Source organism: Cydia strobilella, chromosome 11 (assembly GCF_947568885.1).
Source record: "Cydia strobilella chromosome 11, ilCydStro3.1, whole genome shotgun sequence".
Lineage (NCBI taxonomy): Eukaryota > Metazoa > Arthropoda > Insecta > Lepidoptera > Tortricidae > Cydia > Cydia strobilella.
Window position 1 is genome coordinate 8,484,030 of NC_086051.1, and position 18,567 is coordinate 8,502,596.

Consider the following 18,567-nt stretch of genomic DNA (forward strand, 5'->3'; position numbering starts at 1 on the left):
AAAATCCTAACCAATAACATCGGTCCATGGATGGTTAAATGAAAAACAAATATGTTTTTGTAAGAGAATGACGTGATTCGTTATCAGCTGCAATCCAGTTGCTAGCTGACCGCCTGATTATAAGACACACCCACGAGAATTCGACCCAGTGATAACTGTATGGAAACTTTATATAACAATCAAGATAAAAAAATTAATTTAAGATATTACATAATGCCATATCTTTACTATCTCTACTAACTTAGGTTTCAAATCAGTTCGATGTCTATTTAAACATTATCTGTGATTTTTTTAAAGTTGTGTTTTACATCCCAGATACTAAAATGGTAATTCGATTGTTAAATTAATTACCCAATGAATTACCTATCAATTATATCAATTTTGTACTAATATGACAGGACGGCGGGACAAATTAGGGCAATTAAACTATAGAAGTATTAAGGAAATAAAAACAAACATTACAATTGATATGAATAATTTGCATTAGTCATGGTAAGTAAATCACATTTTATTTAAAATCCAAATGTATTATTAAGACTTAGAAAAATACAAATATTCGTTCATAGCAAAGATAAGTTATGTTCAACTCCAATCTCCATTAGAATAATAAGTTATAGGTTCAACCGACAGTAATCAAAAGTTCGTGGTCACCATAATACATAGTCTTGTAGGAAAATTGAGAACTACATATATCTAAAATGCTAGAGACCAAATATTTTTTTCCACTTCAACAGCACAGATTACATACAATATGTATGTACATTGTACAAGGTGGTTGGCAATTAACAAATAAATAATCCTTGAAGAGATAGACTACACACCTCATCGTATTTATTAGTCCTTAATTAACATTGTGCAAAAGATAAGCGGTGAGAATATGCTACATAGATCACGCCTATAGTTTAACCCTTAAATGCATGATTTTTTATTTTTGGTTGGAAAAAATGTTTTTATTTAGTTATTTAGCTTTATTCTGTTGAATCTGTGAGCTGTCCAATGCTTTGTATACATTTGGCAACTATATGCATTTAAGGGTTAAAAACTAAACACTGCTACCCTAGTCAAACCGTTGCGTAGAAACCATAGAGATGACGGTTGCTACACTATGCCTATTTCGCAACAAGACATGGAAATGTACAGTAACGAGCTTATATCGATAACATCTCGGTAATATTACTGACCTTATTACTATCGTTATCGTGTGCATGAGGTGAATTCGTGGGGGGTGGTGGGACAGCATCAAACAGTGATTAATTTAATTAAACACACATATCAAATGCGGAGGACACAATAAACTTATAATTAGATAAATGAAGCACGTTCGTCGCTAATTAGACCCCTGCAGATAATCCCGTGAACCCTGAACAAAAGGGACGAAACATAATAGTACAATCGGATTAAGTCTAACCTCGAAATCCTTCCAAGATATGAAATTTGGTATGTATGTTAATTAAAGGTCTCTTTTTCATGTCCACACTATTTCACATTTGGGGACCTCGAGGAATCGCAGCCATCTTGGAAAATGTGTACCATCCTGGAAAAATTTGCGTTTTACTCGAAATCTACGTTCTCTGTGAAAATATGGTGTAAGGCAAAGGCAAGATGCTCGCGTATCTTAGCTGTATACTTTTGGTTTGTTTACCTATATGATTCTATTAGTTTAAAGTATTATTTTTTTATCACACTCGCTCAGTAAATGTGGAAATGCACGCAGGCTTAGCGGGAACTATAGAAAAAGCGTTCTACCTAGGGAGTTAAATATGAAGTTTCTAGTATTATAATTAACAGTTTTTTTGTCTTTATACTTCATTTTTGTATCGCAAGTGTGATGAAAAACATTGTGTGTAACTCGGGGCGTAATAATATTGCAAACTCGAGTCTAAATCGTAATAATATTGCAAGCCGTCGCGATTTAACTATACTCTCGTTTGCAATATTTAACTTTCGCCCCCATGTTGCACAATGTACTATTGTTGACTCGTAGAAAAATTATTGTATAGTATATGTAGTATACAATAGCGCGGGAGGATGACTTTTTCGCTATTAGGCGGAAAAGAATTGCCTCGATGCTAAGGCGGGTGCGCGGCAGCAGCAACAGTATGCTGAGGGTGTCAGCGGAGCGCCTGGACTGCCCGCTAACCAAGTACTGGGTGGAGGTTGTCATTGGCAGGGCCAGGTAGTGAATAAAAATATCTACTACTTGCCCCTGTCAGTAGAACACTTATTTTTATTTTATTTTTTAAATTATTTATAATTAAAATGTAACACTAACATAGCCTTTTAAGTTTGTACTACAACTAACATTTTTTATGGACACAATGTCTGAAATAAACAATTTTTAATTTTTAATTTTAATAGTGATATAATCAAGTTTTTCAATCTCGTACCCAAAAAGGAAAGTTCCACTACTGATCACGTTGATGGGTGCCGAGGCGTACGAGCTGTTAGTAACTTTGTGTACGCCGGCAAAACCGTCCACCTTAACATACGACGAAATTAACCAACGGTTAACCAATCATTTACAGCCTACGCCCAGTGTGTTGGCCGAAAGGTACAAGTTTTGCCAGCGTAAACAGGCAAAAAGTGAATCAGTAGCAGATTACTTAGCAGATTTGAAGAAATTAAGTAGATTTTGTGACTTCAAAACTTGGTTGGACGAAAGTATAAGAGACCAGTTTGTGTGCGGTTTACATAGTGAGAGCATTCGTTTAAGGTTATTCACGGAAAAGGACCTTAAATTAAAAACGGCTGGAATTTAATGCAGCGGAGGTAGCTCGTCGAAATAATCCGGGAGGTGAGCGTGAGTCGGCAGGTTGCTATGAAATTAGCGAAGCAAACGGGTGCGAGCGGTGTGTTACGGGCTAGAGCGAGAGGCAACACACGAGCGGTAGCAAGCCGGCGAGGCGGTGCAACGACAAGCGGAAACGGGCAAGCATGGCCGAACGGACAGCGTAGAAATGGAGGCGCGGAAGTGACACTGACAACTGATTATTCGCGATCAAAAGTAGGTCACGGTCACGGTCAACTTTGTTCTGTTTGTGGACGAGATCATTCTAGTGAAACCTGCAAATTTAAAATGTATTCATGTCGTGTGTGCAACCAGGAGGGACACTTAAAGAAGATGTGCCCGCGATTGTCGCGTTCCGTGGGGCACCATTATGTTATTACGGAAACGGGAAACCAATCGATCCCAGAAGATGATTTAGAGGTAAATGTTTCTTTTGTTAAACAAAACAAGTGTGATTCCAAATATCCGCCGTACAAAATGATGATAAATGTAAACAATAGGGACCTATTAATGGAAATTGACACTGGCAGCCGAATTTCATGTATTAGTACGCAATTTTATGAAACTCATTTTAGTGATTGTGTTTTAGAGGCCAGCAATTTGAGGTTATGTTATTTGACAGGAGAAAGTGTGCCGACACTAGGAATGATAAAATCTGTAGTGCGTTTGGGCAACTTGAGCAAAGTTTTGGACTTGTATGTAATAGATAATGGCAAAGAAAACTTGTTAGGAAGAGAGTGGTTAACTGAATTGGGTATTATAAAAAGAGTTGAGCAACAGTTACAATTAATGCATTATGTAAAATCGAATGAAGTTTTTGATTTGACGGAATTTAGTTCCAGATTTAAAGACGTATTCTCGGAGGGGCTGGGCCGGTACAATGGCGGGCTGGTCACGCTGCGGGTGAGAGACGGCGCCAGGCCGGTATTCCTGCGCGCGCGGCCGCTGGCGTACGCCCTTCGTGGACCGGTGGAGCGGGAGCTCGAGCGACTGCAGCGAGAAGGGGTCATTACACCAGTGGAAACAGCGGACTGGGCGACTCCGATTGTTCCCGTGGTCAAGTCAGATGGATCCCTCCGGATTTGTGGGGATTACAAGATAAGTTTAAACAAGTATTTAGAAGTGGACCGTTTCCCCTTGCCAAGAGTGGAGGATTTGTTTGCCAAATTACATGGTGGTGAAAAGTTAGTAAGATTGACCTGTCACAGGCATATGCCCAGCTAGTTCTGGATGATACCTCCAAGTATACAGTCATAAACACACACAAGGGGCTGTTTAAATATAATCGTCTTATATATGGTTTATCCTCGAGTCCTGGTATTTTCCAGAGAATTTTGGAACAAATGTTTGTGGACATACCTCGAGTTGGTGTGTTTTTAGATGATGTGGTTATTACAGGGTTAGATGATCAAGAACATTTAAAGAATTTAACTGCAGTTTTTGAGCGACTACAAAAGTATGGTTTAAAAATAAAAAAATGAAAATGCTCTTTCATGTCAGAATCTATAACATACTTGGGTTATGTTGTAAATAATGAAGGTATTCATACGTGCCCTAAGAAGATAGAAGGAATATTGAATGCAACGACGCCTGGCAACGTAGCTGAGCTGAGATCTTTTATAGGCATGACAATGTACTATGCTAAATTTGTAAAAAATATTAGTACAATAATGGCCCCGTTATATGCACTATTAAGGAAGGAAATGAAGTTCAATTGGACAGCTGAGTATGATAAAGCCTTTAATAAAATAAAACATTTATTGTCTTCCAGCAAGGTGTCGGTACACTATTCACCAGAGCTGCCGCTGATTTTGAGTACTAATGCCAGCAGCCATGGAGTGGCCGGCGTTATATCACACGTCATGCCAGATGGTACAGAGCGAGCGATAGCATATGCATCCCGAGTTTTGAATAAAGCATATATAAAATAAAGCAATATAAATTTTGTGCAAGATTTCCTACCTATAACGAGCATGGAGGTGAGGAAAGAGACAGAAAAAGATGAAACACTAAGGAAAGTAAACCAATTTTTAAACAGGGGCTAGCCGAGTCGTTGTTTAGAGGAAGAAATTAAACCATATTTTGCACGACGACAGGAACTATACCCGTGTTATTTTTGATTTCCGTTAATTTTAAGGGGAGATTCTTCAGGTTAAATAAAGTTAATTTCTCTAAGAAACTAGTATTTTAACTCTTACAGTTTTTGAGATATTCAATAAATAAATTTAATTGCTGAGCCTGTGTAAAAGATTCTTCATTGCCTTCAAATTTTATTTATTTTTTAAGTTTCGTCAGTAAAGAGTTTTCCATTGATAGCTATTCACTACAAGAAAGGTTACTGAGGTGAGTTAGTTTGACAATTCCGACATTACCTACTTTTCTTTCATTATGTGTCACACTAACTTTTACGTAACTCTAAAGGACCTTTTACAATGCAATATTCATTTATTTTGTATGAAAAAGGAAAAAATATTTTTTTTCGAATTTTACAAAAAGCGATATACCAGGTAGCTTCTATTAATGTACCAAGCAACGTGTTGAATTTAACGGAAATCAAAAAAAAACGTATAATGATACAGGCTGCGTTATGTGAGGATACCGAATGGTGATACCAGCAGCACTGCGGACTAGCATTATGAAGGAGTTACATAGCAGTCACCAGGGTATGGTGAAGATGAAGGGCATAGCCCGCAGTTTCGTTTGGTGGCCAGGTATTGATAAAGAAATTGAACAAACTTGCAAGCTTTGTGCAATCTGTGCGGCAGACGCAGCAGCACCTGCAAAGTCAGCCCCACAACCCTGGCCATACCACGAGCAAGCATGGAGTAGACTGCACATGGATTTTTTAGGCCCCTTTGAAGGAAGAACGTTCTTTGTCATTGTAGATTCAACAACAAAATGGATTGAAGCTTTCGTGATGCAGAGAACTACAGGGTCCGCGGTGATTAAGGTGTTAATGGAGACATTTGCTCGCTTCGGGTTACCAAAAGAAGTGGTTTCTGACAATGGGCCTCCCTTTACGAGCCAGGAAGTGGATCAATTCATGACACGGAGTGGAATTAAGCACACTTACAGTGCACCATATCATCCTGCTTCAAAAGGAGCCGCAGAGGGTGCTGTCAAGTTATGCAAACGGGCTCTGCGGAAAGCCACCAAAGAAAAGGTAGACTTGGATATGGCATTACAGACCTTTTTATTTAACTACCGGAATTGTCCACACAGTACGACAGGTGAGTCTCCAGCCATGATGTTACAGAAACGAGCTCTTCGCTGTAGGCTAGACTTACTCCAACCAGGCGCCACAGTGGATCTACGAGTCAGGCAAGCCCAAAGCAAGCAGGTGGAAATGTACACTAGCAAACCATCACATTCAATGAAGCTGGGAGATCTAGTTTGGTTGCAGGAATACAAGGGCCCTGATAAATGGGTACCAGGAACGATATCGGAGGTAAAAGGAAACCGCAACTATGTTGTGTCAAGGGAAAACGGTACCACCAGTCATAGGCATACTGATCAACTAAAGAGAAGATTCAAATATTGTGTACCACCCGGGAATCAACTTGAAAACAAGGAGGATATAGGTATAGAGGTACCAGAGCCGGTCGAGCTTCCGATCCAGACCTCCGATCACGACGCGCCCGCGGCGCTCGCACAGCCCGGCACCAGTACCGACCCGCCCGCTCAGGTTATAAGTAATGAAAATAAAAGAATTAGACGCCCGCCCGTCAGATTTGGGTTTGAGATAGATTAAGTTTCCTGATATTTTGCTTATTATTTTTATAAATAAGGTAAATGTCCTAGGGCTTAACCTACTGTTCCTAGAGGTGGATACCCGTATATCACCTTCAGTAAACAGGGAAGGTTACATTAATGAACCCTTGTCAAGCTCTGGAACACTCGGCTAATTCCTATGTTTAATAACTACTGTTATTTAAGAAAAGGGGTGTTATGTATGTATATTGGTGGGTAGGGTTAAGTCTCCCCGCGCGCCCTCTGGCGCCGGCCTTATTGTAACGGCACTGTCACTTGTCAGTCCGGTAATAAACCTATGTACTGAACGCACGGTCTTCTGCTTTTCCATCACCGAGAACCCTCCGTACCATCCCCTGGGCTTATATATACCAATGACGATAAAATAATCACTTGCACTTGTTGTAGGTTGACTATAACGCCATCTGTGAGTGGTACGGTGAACTTTTTCTACATTAAGCAAGCGCGTACACAGACATTTTCACGACCACGAGCATCAGGGCTATAACCGCGAAAATCGAAGTTCGCAAATTGCGGGCATCTTTCTCTGTTAATCTAATTAAGTCTTTTGGAGTAAAAGAGAAAGATCCCCGCAATTTGCGAATTTCGGTTGTCGCGGTAGGCCCCTAGTTTTCAAACATGTATATGGCGAATCAAGTTTTTTTTTATGGTTCAGAGAGCGAAGTTTATGAAAAATCGTACCGCTAGTCACGACACAGAATAACTAATAGTACTGTTAAGATAAGAATAACATAGCAATCTTGGATTTTCTCTAGTGACTTCTGCGATTCGAATCCCGATTTTTTGACTTTCGCTCTATAGAAAAATTTATTTAAAATAATTTATGCACTAAAGCTAAAAATATGAAAATTGCTTCTAAGAATGCGCAATTATATTTTTGACGGAACTCAGCGATTCCTTTTTTCTTTTTTAAAAATAACAATGATATCCGCGATCCCGGGCACGCACTGCGTTTGAAGAAAGACCTAAACTCACGGCGCCGTATACCTACAAATTAAGTACCAATTCATATGAATTCAATAACAATACCAATTCATATTCTAGCTGTCTTCATATCTGTGTGTGTGTGTGCACATGAAACTGAGACCAAGAGTGGCCTTACTTTAGTTCCTACTATCAGATTTAACCTTTCGGAGCCAGATGTCTGGTCAGAAAAATCTTCCAGTGCAGTGCCATCTCCTACCGGAGGTCAGCTATCACGAGGGCTATACGACCTTTAGACACAGCCACGCGGAATAATGAACGTGTGTTCTTTTTAAACCATGTTCGGAGATTTTTGAGCTACGAGTTACGTCTTCGTCCGGATGATCTTTTCCCTTGAATCTTTCCTGAATAATGGGTTGAAGGAGTTCATACTTCTCGTTAGGCATGATTTGACCAAGGCATTGTAGCTTGCGTTTTTCGTCGGTTTAAAACTTCGACCTCTTATTTACTAACTACATCACTCTCTCGTTAGATATTCTATCCGTTCATGGATATTTTCAGGATTCTTCTCTTGTTGTCTGTCCAAGTGTTTGCATCACATATTCTTGGTCCACGATTCTACTCCGTACAGAAAAATAGTACTGTCCGCGCGCGAATTCCGTGCACGGCTGAGAAATGTTAGAAATGTAGGGCGTCATGACAGAGTGGTGTCATTTTTTACGTACGGGGGCGGGCGGGGCCCCGCCCCCCCCCCCCCCCACTTCCTCAACCCCCGAATGCACGGAATTGGCGCGCGGACAGTACGTGCTAAACGCACCCTAGTAGAATTCTTTAGCGTTCGCTTTCAGAGGAGATGTCATAGTTTTATGAAAGCATTACGGGACGCTGTGAATAGTGTGATCACACTGGTCGTTTACAATGCATCCCAGGTACTTGTAATACTGAACTCTTTGAACTACCTACTTTCTTACAACTAATATCTGGTCAGATAAATAATCAGTTTTAATTCAAATTAAGAGGCTATCCAGTGTTTCGTAAGGTGACGAAAAATGACCAAAATTGGTCACGTTCAAAAAACTTGTTTTCACCAAATGGATAAGAAATGTATAAGTATAAAGGTTTAATATTACTTATCAGATAATTTAGAGGCAATGGCTAACTTTACTATAATTAACATACCACGTGTAGATAAGTGTCCTTTACATGTGCCTTTGTTAGTACATTACAGATATCGTTATTGTCTACTACGTCTCCAGTTAATTCGAGCGTAAAAAGCGTCGGGGCAGAGGTTAGTTACTGTTATCAAAGAGAATAGATAGTATAGGGTTATTGTCATAGTAAATTTTGTAGTAACAGTAAATTTACTGCCATCTATCAACACAGGATTAAAACTAAAAATGTAAATGTATAAAAATATCAAAAAATGTAAACGGACAAAAGTTTATTCTTATTTTTATTATTATTATTTAGAACGCCATATGACTTTGACCCATGTTCTTTCACTGATATATGTTAAAATTGTTAAATAGCAAACGGTGTCGCCAAGTTCGCCAACGCCATCTACCGCATCACGTGCGAGCGGGATGTCGCAATACGCGCATAGCGTTGTCTCGCTCAAACATCCGAGCCATTCCGAGCGACGTGCGAATCCGATGCAGTGTGCCATGCTTCTTAAATAGAAAGGTCATGGCATGGCATATATTAAACTGATGGGTCTAGGCTAGTCTAAATAAATACAAGCTAATGGTCGATTCACAAAAGCTGAACATGAACTGAACGAATAAGTGACAGGAATCATTTGTCTCAATTACACCATGACAAATTTCATTTGTTTAGTTCATACAAAAGACGCGCAATTCGAACCTAATCATCTTGCATGTGGACATACGCATATTACGCATGTGATGCTGTTGCGTCTTACCCTCAGAGCAACAATACTATAGAGGTGACGAGGGCTAGATGACCGAACGAGATGGTCTTATGGAACTTTCAGTAGGAGTATCAGAAAAGCGCTAGTATTGTTTGTCCTTATCAGTATCATTTTTCATTTCTGCCTGTTTCTAAAAAGTCCTAAGTGCCACATCAATAGTTGTGATGGATAACAACATCAGGCCGTACAATAGGTAATTGTTATTGCCCCACCAATGCCTGGTGGGTAACAATGAACCTGATGAAGTGCGTAGGTTGCTTTTGTTATGTTGTTAGGAATGTTGCTTTGACGTCCTACCATTACAACATGCCATTATGCCGTATTTACATTCAGCCGAAGTGAGCAGGGAAGTGGGCAGGACGAGTCTCGTGTTTTCACTCACTAATGGCCCCGACGGAAGACCAGCGTTAGCCCAGCCAGGCCAGGTTTCGCGGCTATATATGTTGATATTATTATGTTAGGTTAAAATTTGTTGCTGGTTTATTTTTCGATTGTTTACGTGTTTCTTGATTTATTTTTTGCATGTACAGTTACCTGCAATAATATGTTACTCTTTGAAGGCCGCAATAATATGTCGCACGCTCTTATGGCTTTATCCTCCTAAGTCCCAGTTTTTTAAGCGTCATAGTCCTAGAGGCCTCTTGTTCATTTTTTGCACATAATAAATATTTGCTGTCAGTCCTGAACAGACTATTTACAACCCTATGGACTGTCATAATACTCCGCGCGAGCATTCAAATATGAAAGCGGGGGGCATCTAAAAATTTTGTACCGAAATATTTACTATCGGTGTTTATTACTATAGTAACTTACTTAATGCTGGAACTGAAGGGTGAAGTTTATTATGTACAAAATTTGGTACCGCAGGACTTAGGAGGCTATACAAAAAAAATCGTGTCAGATATTTTTGCGGCCTTCGTTGTGTAACATATTGCAGGTGACTGTACGTTTTGCTATGAATACTGTTAGTATTTACTTTTTTACTAATTAACCTACAACGAAAAAGGAACTAAACAGTAATGTAAACGCGTCTTAAAAAAATGAAACTGAATGAATGAATGTAATGTAATGATAATATTTTAAACATTCATCGTCATTTAAAATATTGATTTATCACTAAAAATGTATGTTTATTTCATACATTTAAATATTAAATACAATTAGTATAATTTTTATACACAATAATAAACATTTTGGCAGTAGCTACGTTTTTATTTTTATGACAAAAAAATGAAAAATAAACTAATTAGGAAAAGGCGGGAACAGGTATCGGTACTAATTAAACTGTTGCGACATTTCTTTCCTATAATAAACCAAGAAATGTTTCTTGCGTTTGATTTTCCTCATAGTCGAAATGAAGTAGAATGTTTAACTCGGGTAAAAGTAACCATCTCACCCTCGAACTATTGGCGTTCTCACATCGGGTGATATGGTTCACTTTCCATTTCCACCCTTCACACCCTTCATTTCACAATCTACTATTAATCGCTAGTGATAGTAGAGACGCAGTAATAAAAGAATGTCGATGAGTGAAGTCACCTTTACCCTTTACATGGAACATGTGTGCCTATATTCAAACGCATACCGATCGATACGTTGCATCCGAAACCATTGACGCCGATAAACAGTTACAACATTTTCATAAAATGGGTCACTTCACGAGAAGAACACGCAAGTCACCATTTTATAGCGTGTTGCTTGAATTAATTTATCTAATTATCTCTAATACAATGTACAATATACGGAGTTTTATTCGGAAACGTCACGTCATTATAGTAAGAGTTGGTTACACAGACACGTGTAAGGACAGTCATTTGCAATAATAATTTAACAAATATGTGGGTGAACATGTATCCCTCGCTTTTATAGCTCTGCAAAAATTTCTTATCGGACATTTTGCGCGTGTCATGTTGTGTGCACTAATCACGATATCCATGTGATATGATTGTCATATCACTGCAAAGAAGGATAATTTAAATTAAGAGAGGGAGAGAGAAAATGAGCACAGGATTGCACAATTTAAATCTATGTTCCTAGTTCTATCACCATACGTGCGTGGGGATTAAAATGCATCCATACGTTGTTGTCAGTACATTTGTATACGTAGCCCGTGCGTATGTTTGTATTTAAAATAACGAAGCAAATAACTAAGTACGTGTAGGAAGAACAAAAGTCGCTCCCGTGTCGTCTCGTCTGTAATAGGTCTCAAAGGTCTATTTTTAAGAGTGAATGGTTTGTAACTTAACCTATGAGCTTCATCTTAATTTTTTTGTCCTTTTCCATTGCGTGAGACAAGAGTCATTTTCAAGTCAACACCAAACATTTTTTTAATCAAAGCAACGAATTCATGGTTTGAATGCGACCTTACCAACTGCTGCCCTAAGAAAAAGAGTAATATAAGAAATAAAAGTACACACCATCGTTGTTAAGGAGGTCGGTATCGAGCAGCAAGGAGCACTCTTCATTCGTAAGCAGGCCGTCGGCCGAAGCCAGCGACCAGTCCCATACGCTCGCACTCATTCTTGACGGTTTGTTTGCTCTGAAAATTTTAACAGACATTCAAATTAGTAGTAGTATAATTATATTAATTATACTAGAATATAATTTTGTTCGGAATGATTGGACAATGTAGGCATTGTGTTACGCATTTGACAATACTTCATACATATCAAAATAATTGTAAGAAACAAAAAAAACTTTATTGGGTTACATATTTCATTCATTGTTTCATGAATCATGATTCAGTATGTCTTTAGATTAATTTGCCCTTTTACTTTGAAGTCATGGTCAACATCATCTAGGGATTGCAATCCGGTCCAGCAGATCCGGTAATCCGGTTGGATCCGGCACTTTTTAGGAGCTACCGGGTCCGGTTAAAATCACAAATATAGAAATTTCGTTATCTAACATCTCTGTCACTCTTGTATATTCGAGCGATAAAGAGGCAGATATCGAAATTTCGGATTCGGATCCTCTGTAAACAAACCGCCTTGATGCATCAATGTCATATTTTATTGTCTCTGAAAATTTGTCAAAAAAAAGCTAAAGGCACAGTATGTATAAGTTACTCTATGGTTTACTAAAAAGGCTAGCGCTGCACTCTGGTGGCAGAACATTGCAGTAATATCCCCTATTGTCTTTATCCCTTTGACCTCCGAAGACGTCAACTGCCGCGCGCGGCTTCAGCCTAAGGCCCAAGATACACTTGTAAGTTTTACTTACGTAAGTAGGGACACAGCTTTACTACAGAATGAGACATGAATATTATTATCTCATTCTAACAAATAGCTTTGTCCCTACTTAAGTAAGTAAAACTTACAAGTGTATCTCAGGCCTAATACCAACCTTCGTGCATCCCGACAAAGGCGTGGCGTTCAAACGGTTAAATAACTTAAATATAGCCTCGTAAGGCCCATCATACACAGTTTCCCTATTTATAATTTGAACCTTGCTGTATAATAGATTAGGGTGACTTTCGTTTGTTTTACAAAACAAACGAAATACTACTTTAGGTAGTTTTTTAAGGTTCAAATTTGAAACAAAGTGTACATTATAATGCACATTGGGCCTTACGAGGATAGTAAGAAAGTTGGACTCACCAAGGATGCAGATACAAGCGCAGATGGATGATGATCAGGTAAGTCCGATAATCGGAGGCTGATGGCGTCCAAGGTTGGTGATGACAGTTGTTGGAGGACATATATGTCCGGTGAGGGCGCCATTTTGGCACTGAAATATACAAGTTGGGATGTTATAATAGTAACCTATACCGACTACCGACCTTATGGTTAACGTCAAGAAGTCTAAAAACATGTGGAAATCCTATTTCAATACACACACAATTTTGTTATACTGTAAACTATTCAACAAAAAACAGGCCAATTCGAATATACACTGACATCCAAATGACGTGATTTAGTTATCGCGCCTTTCGCTCGTACTTGTCCGTACATGTTTTAGCGCGAGCGAGACGCGCGATAACTCATAAATGACATTCAGATATAATTTTGATGTCATGGTCATTTTAGCCTATTTTCTTAAATAATTTCTAAACTAACATAAAATTATAAAACCGGCCAAGTGCGAGTCGGACTCGCGCACGAAGGGTTCCGTACTATTACGCAAAAAACAGCAAAAAAATCACATTCGTTGTATGGGAGCCCCACTTAAATATTTATTTTATTCTGTTTTTAGTATTTGTTGTTATAGCGGCAACAGAAATACATCTTCGGTGAAGTGAGTCTTAGTAATAGGGTCCCGTTTTTACCCTTTCGGTACAAACCCTAAAAATTATATATATATTTGAGATTCTCACAGTAAGCCTCTACATTAGAATAAAACTTTATATACACAGTGTTTTTTAAACTCGGCTAACTTTGGGATATGGCTAACTACATACATTTAACAAGCTGTTAACTATTGTCCACAGGAGAGAAAACTGTACAGTTCTGACGAGCACTCAAGTTTTCTCTCCTGTGGACAATAGTTAACAGCTTGTGGGCATGTAGGTAATGATTTTATCATAGTAATAGTAATAGTAGTAATAGTAATAGCCTTTATTTCATGCTTCTTTTTTTTACAATTACATAAATTTCAATTATTATTGGTTTATTATTTGCATGTTGCTTGAGTGGAAAAGGCCTATTATTACTATTACTATACCAAATTTGAACTTAATTGGTCTAGTAGTTTTGGAGCAAATAGGCTGTGACAGACAGACAGACAGATGCACAAGTAATCCTATAAGGGTTCCGGTTTTTCCTTTTGAAGTAGGGATTTTCCATGATTTTAAGGTTTTTTTCAAATCAAGTAGACTGATCGCACTTAAACTATCGTGAGACATATTTCAAAATATTTATCAGTACGGTTTTTACTCACTATTATTAGGACACTCGTGCCTGAGGATGGATTCCCAAAGAATCCGAAACATGTCGCCAAAAGCGACTAAAAATAATAGTGAGTAAAAACCGTACTGATAAATATTTTCAAGTAGACTGGTTCTAAGAAAATAAGTGCCATTAGAGACATTTTATCTGCTATTACAATTGATAGTGCTCATGATACACGGTCATGAGGAAGAGACTGAAGGATTTTTAAATACACATTTCTGGGGCCAAAAGAACAAAAATATTATATGAGATTTATATTGGTAAACTGAATATTATTTGTAGCAAGCATTTTATGCAGTATAAAAAAACCGGCCAAGTGCGAGTCGGACTCGTGCACCGAGGGTTCCGTACTTTTTAGTATTTGTCATCATCTATGAAAATTTCAACTGTCTAGCTATCACGGTTGATGAGATACAGCCTGGTGACAGACAGACAGACGGACAGCGGAGTCTTAGTAATAGGGTCCCGTTTTTACCCTTTGGGTACGGAATGATTTATTTTAGTAATATAATATTTTAAAATTTATAACACATATGTATGTTCTGATTACACATGCACACAACAGCAATACTTTCTAATCTAGGCTCTTGCTAAACATGATATGTCAACAGGCCACATATGCTGGTTTAGCTTAAGAGCACTTACAACACATTGCAATACTGGTGACAGGTGCATTACATACTTAACATTGAAGTATGCAAGAGAATAATGTGCATTGTTAACAAAGTTTACAGAATTAGGGTCCTTTTTTCAGAGGTGTACAGGTGGATTTATGAACTGGGGTTGATTTTACATGAGAATAACATTAGATATAAAAAAAAAGTTAAGAACTTAACAAGATATGATCGAATGTTGTAATTACCTATGAGCTGAAAATAGTGTCATGAATAAACGTTATCTCTAACTATTACTAGATTAATGCTAATACTCCTATCGGCAAATATAGTGTTTCTTTCCGCATTAAAGTGAATTGCACTGTGACGTCAACTGAATGCGTAAACTATGTACAGGCAAACTTAGGCAAATTGCGATGCGTTGTTGACGGACGTACACGAGCGAGATGTTTGTTGATATGGCGTATAGTCTCCCGCCACAAGTGAAAGCCAGCTTTGCTGGAATGCAATCCGCTACCATATACTTAGATCTATAAAAAACTGGTGACAATATTAAAAATTTGTACTTACAGCATTTTGATGTCTTGTGTGTAGGCACACGGAGGTGTGCAAACGTTTAGGGAACTAGAAACCCATCGTGAACACAATTAATAGTACGAGAAGAACAAAATACACGTTTATTAACTGTGGGCCATTGATGAGTAATGAACGAAGCCATGACATTTTCCTTAGAAGTGTCAATTTCGACGTTTTACGATTCCATTTTACGTAAGCAAGCCCTGTTCTGTTTAATTTTGATTATGATTGTCGGAAATGTCTACTATATGGTTGAAGATATAATATAATTAATAATTTAATTTCATGTTATGAATTAAATTGCCAAGCATTCCTGTTTCAATGGTTCAACTCATACATCAAAATTTAAGATTTAAAAAATCTGAAATGGAACGAAGCGTAAAAATATCTCTACGATAACCCCCACTCACCTACTTTACTTCCATTCGCATTTTACGAAATAAATAAGTAGTACATTGTGCAACATGGGGCGTAAGATAGATATTGCCAACGAGTTTAACGAGTATTGATTTCTAGACTCGAGTTTGCAATATTACTATGCCCCGAGTAACAAACAATGTTTTTCATTACACTTGCGATACAAAAATGAAGTATGAAGACAAAAAACTGTTAATTATATTATAATACTAGAAACTTCATAACTCCCTAGGGAAAACGCTTTTTCTATAGTTCCCGCAAAGCCTGCGTGCAATTCCACATTTACTGAGCGAGTGTGATGGAAATAATGCATCCCAATCCCACAGCAAGGTTGAATTGATTGAAACAGGATCATACTTAACTTTGTAATTTATCATATAAATTTTCTTGTATCCATCCATAGGCTGTTATGAAATTGTAATTTTACTAAATATTTCATAGCATAATTATTATTATGACTAGAAAGGCTAAAATTAGAATTGGAACATTTCATAAACTTAATTCAGTTTTTCAAATGGCCTAATAACGGTTAGCGCAACATGCTTCCCAGCATTTCTTTAAAAATATTTTGGTTTTTATTTTACGTTAACTAAGACAGTTTTGTTGCAATTGACACTAATTTTGTCCGGAGTTCCGGACACGGATTGCTTGATCCGTGAAATTGGTACTATTGATAGATTTTTTCTTTTTTAGGGTTCCGTACCCAAGGGTAAAAACGGAACCCTATTACTAAGACTCCGCTGTCCGTCTGTCACCAGGCTGTATCTCATGAACCGTGATAGCTAGACAGTTGAAATTTTCACAGATGATGTATTTCTGTTGCCGCTATAACAACAAATACATACAGACATCAGCTGAGCCACCTTCCCTTTCAATTAGTTTGTAAGCATTATCGTGTACTTTTATTATGTACCTATGTTACAACTTCTTGAATAAACGTCTTTTATTATTTTATTATTAAATACTAAAAAGTACGGAACCCTCGGTGCGCGAGTCCGACTCGCACTTGGCCGGTTTTTTTTTAACAGTCCACCTCCTAAGGGAAGAAATTACAGTCTGACAAGAAATTGTAGAAATTAAAAAGTGGCAATTTTGGTGGCAATACTGTAGTGTCGTCCTTTTCAAATCAATCTAAAAAAACCGGCCAAGTGCGAGTCGGACGCGCGCTCCGAGGGTTCCGTACTTTTTAGTAAAACTTTTTGCCGGGAACGCGAGTGTAGTCGATTTCGCGGATCTGCGAAATCGACTCCACACTCGCGTACGCGGCTTCGCGCCGCGATTCGCACACGAGTGTGGAGGGCGCTTATTACCTTGGAGTGGCTTCCTAGTGAGTATTATATTCTTTGAGTGGCTTGCTTCTATCTCAAACTAGGAGGATATAACCAAACGGAGTAGCCATTAACAGGCTTTCCCCTCTGTCGAAAATAGTCGGCCAATGGTCATGTCATACAAAATGTATGAACTGACGTTTATCTGACATGGCTATTTTGACGTTACGTATACATTTGACGTTCCCCTCCCCCGCAAAAATTGGCAGACTTTTTTGTACAGTAAATTACAGACGTGGCGGCTCCGTTTGGTTATATCCTCCTAGATCTCAAAATGCAGCCTATGAGCAGTTTGAGCAATAAACTAAAAAGCTCCATTATTAGTGTACCGTAAAATGGTCCTAAGTACTTTGCTCCACTTTAAGGCTATTTTGAAAACAATTTTAAACTATTCATAATTAAATATTCAGACGAATTGAATATTAAGCAGAATATCTTATATTTATAACATATTTTATTGGTAAATGAACTTTATGAAATATTGTTTTATATAAAACGAAGCTTTGAATAAGGAGCACAAGATACCTACCCATTGTTTGGAGTATTTTTGCTCCTACCTATAGTTTAAGTACTTAAGGGTGCAGTTACCCCATTGTGCGCCAGATTAATAGGCCCCGCCAAAAATGAGAGATTAATTTTATGACTAACGTAGCAATTTAAAATATATATACAATTTCGGATTATATACAATCTGGGTAAATAAATAATAATATATTATAGAAATAGATAGGATGTTTGAATATATTAGAAGTTAAGTCCTTTTTAGGGTTCCGTACCCAAAGGGTAAAAACGGGACCCTATTACTAAGACCACTGTCTGTCTGTTCTGTCTGTCACCAGGCTGTATCTCATGAACCGTGATAGCTAGATAAACGTAGTGGTTATATACTCTTTGGCTAGAGTGGCTAGACAGTTGAAATTTTTAGAGTTAGACCAAGAAAAGTCTGCAACGATATTGATAGCACACGCAGTGCAAGTGTTATTTTAAACGTCAAACTTCTATGAAATTATGACGTATATATAACACTTGCACTGCGTATGCTATCAAAATCGTTGCAGACTTCATGGTCTAGCTTTACAGATGATGTATATCTGTTGCCGCTATAACAACAAAATAAGTACTAATAAAAACAGAATAAAATAAATATTTAAAGTGGGGCTCCCACAAACGTGTTTTTTTTGTTGAGTAATGGTACGGAACCCTTCGTGCGCGAGTCCGACTCGCACTTGGCCGATTTTTTTTATTGGGGCATAGTTACCCACCAAGGAGCAAAGTAGGACCATATAACTTTACCATGAATTTACCCGTCCAATAAAACGCGGTGTTATTC

General features: G+C 38.0%; 1 protein-coding gene and 1 long non-coding RNA gene across 2 annotated transcripts in view; one reads left to right on the forward strand and one right to left on the reverse strand.

Annotated features, from left to right (window-relative positions):
• LOC134745158 (activating transcription factor of chaperone) overlaps positions 1-15,648 on the reverse strand; it is a 38,278-nt gene extending 22,630 nt beyond the window's left edge. Inside the window, exons 1-3 of the mRNA XM_063679139.1 lie at positions 15,487-15,648; positions 13,013-13,142; positions 11,831-11,952 (exon numbers count right to left, since the gene is read on the reverse strand). Of these exons, the coding sequence (XP_063535209.1) occupies positions 11,831-11,933 (103 nt within the window). The 5' untranslated portion in view covers positions 11,934-11,952; positions 13,013-13,142; positions 15,487-15,648. The remainder of the gene's footprint in view (positions 1-11,830; positions 11,953-13,012; positions 13,143-15,486) is intronic.
• On the forward strand, positions 3,032-4,244 carry LOC134745473 (uncharacterized). The gene is made up of 2 exons (XR_010128187.1): positions 3,032-3,208; positions 3,625-4,244. It is a non-coding gene; the product is annotated as an uncharacterized LOC134745473 (long non-coding RNA).
• Positions 15,649-18,567: the final 2,919 nt, after the last annotated feature.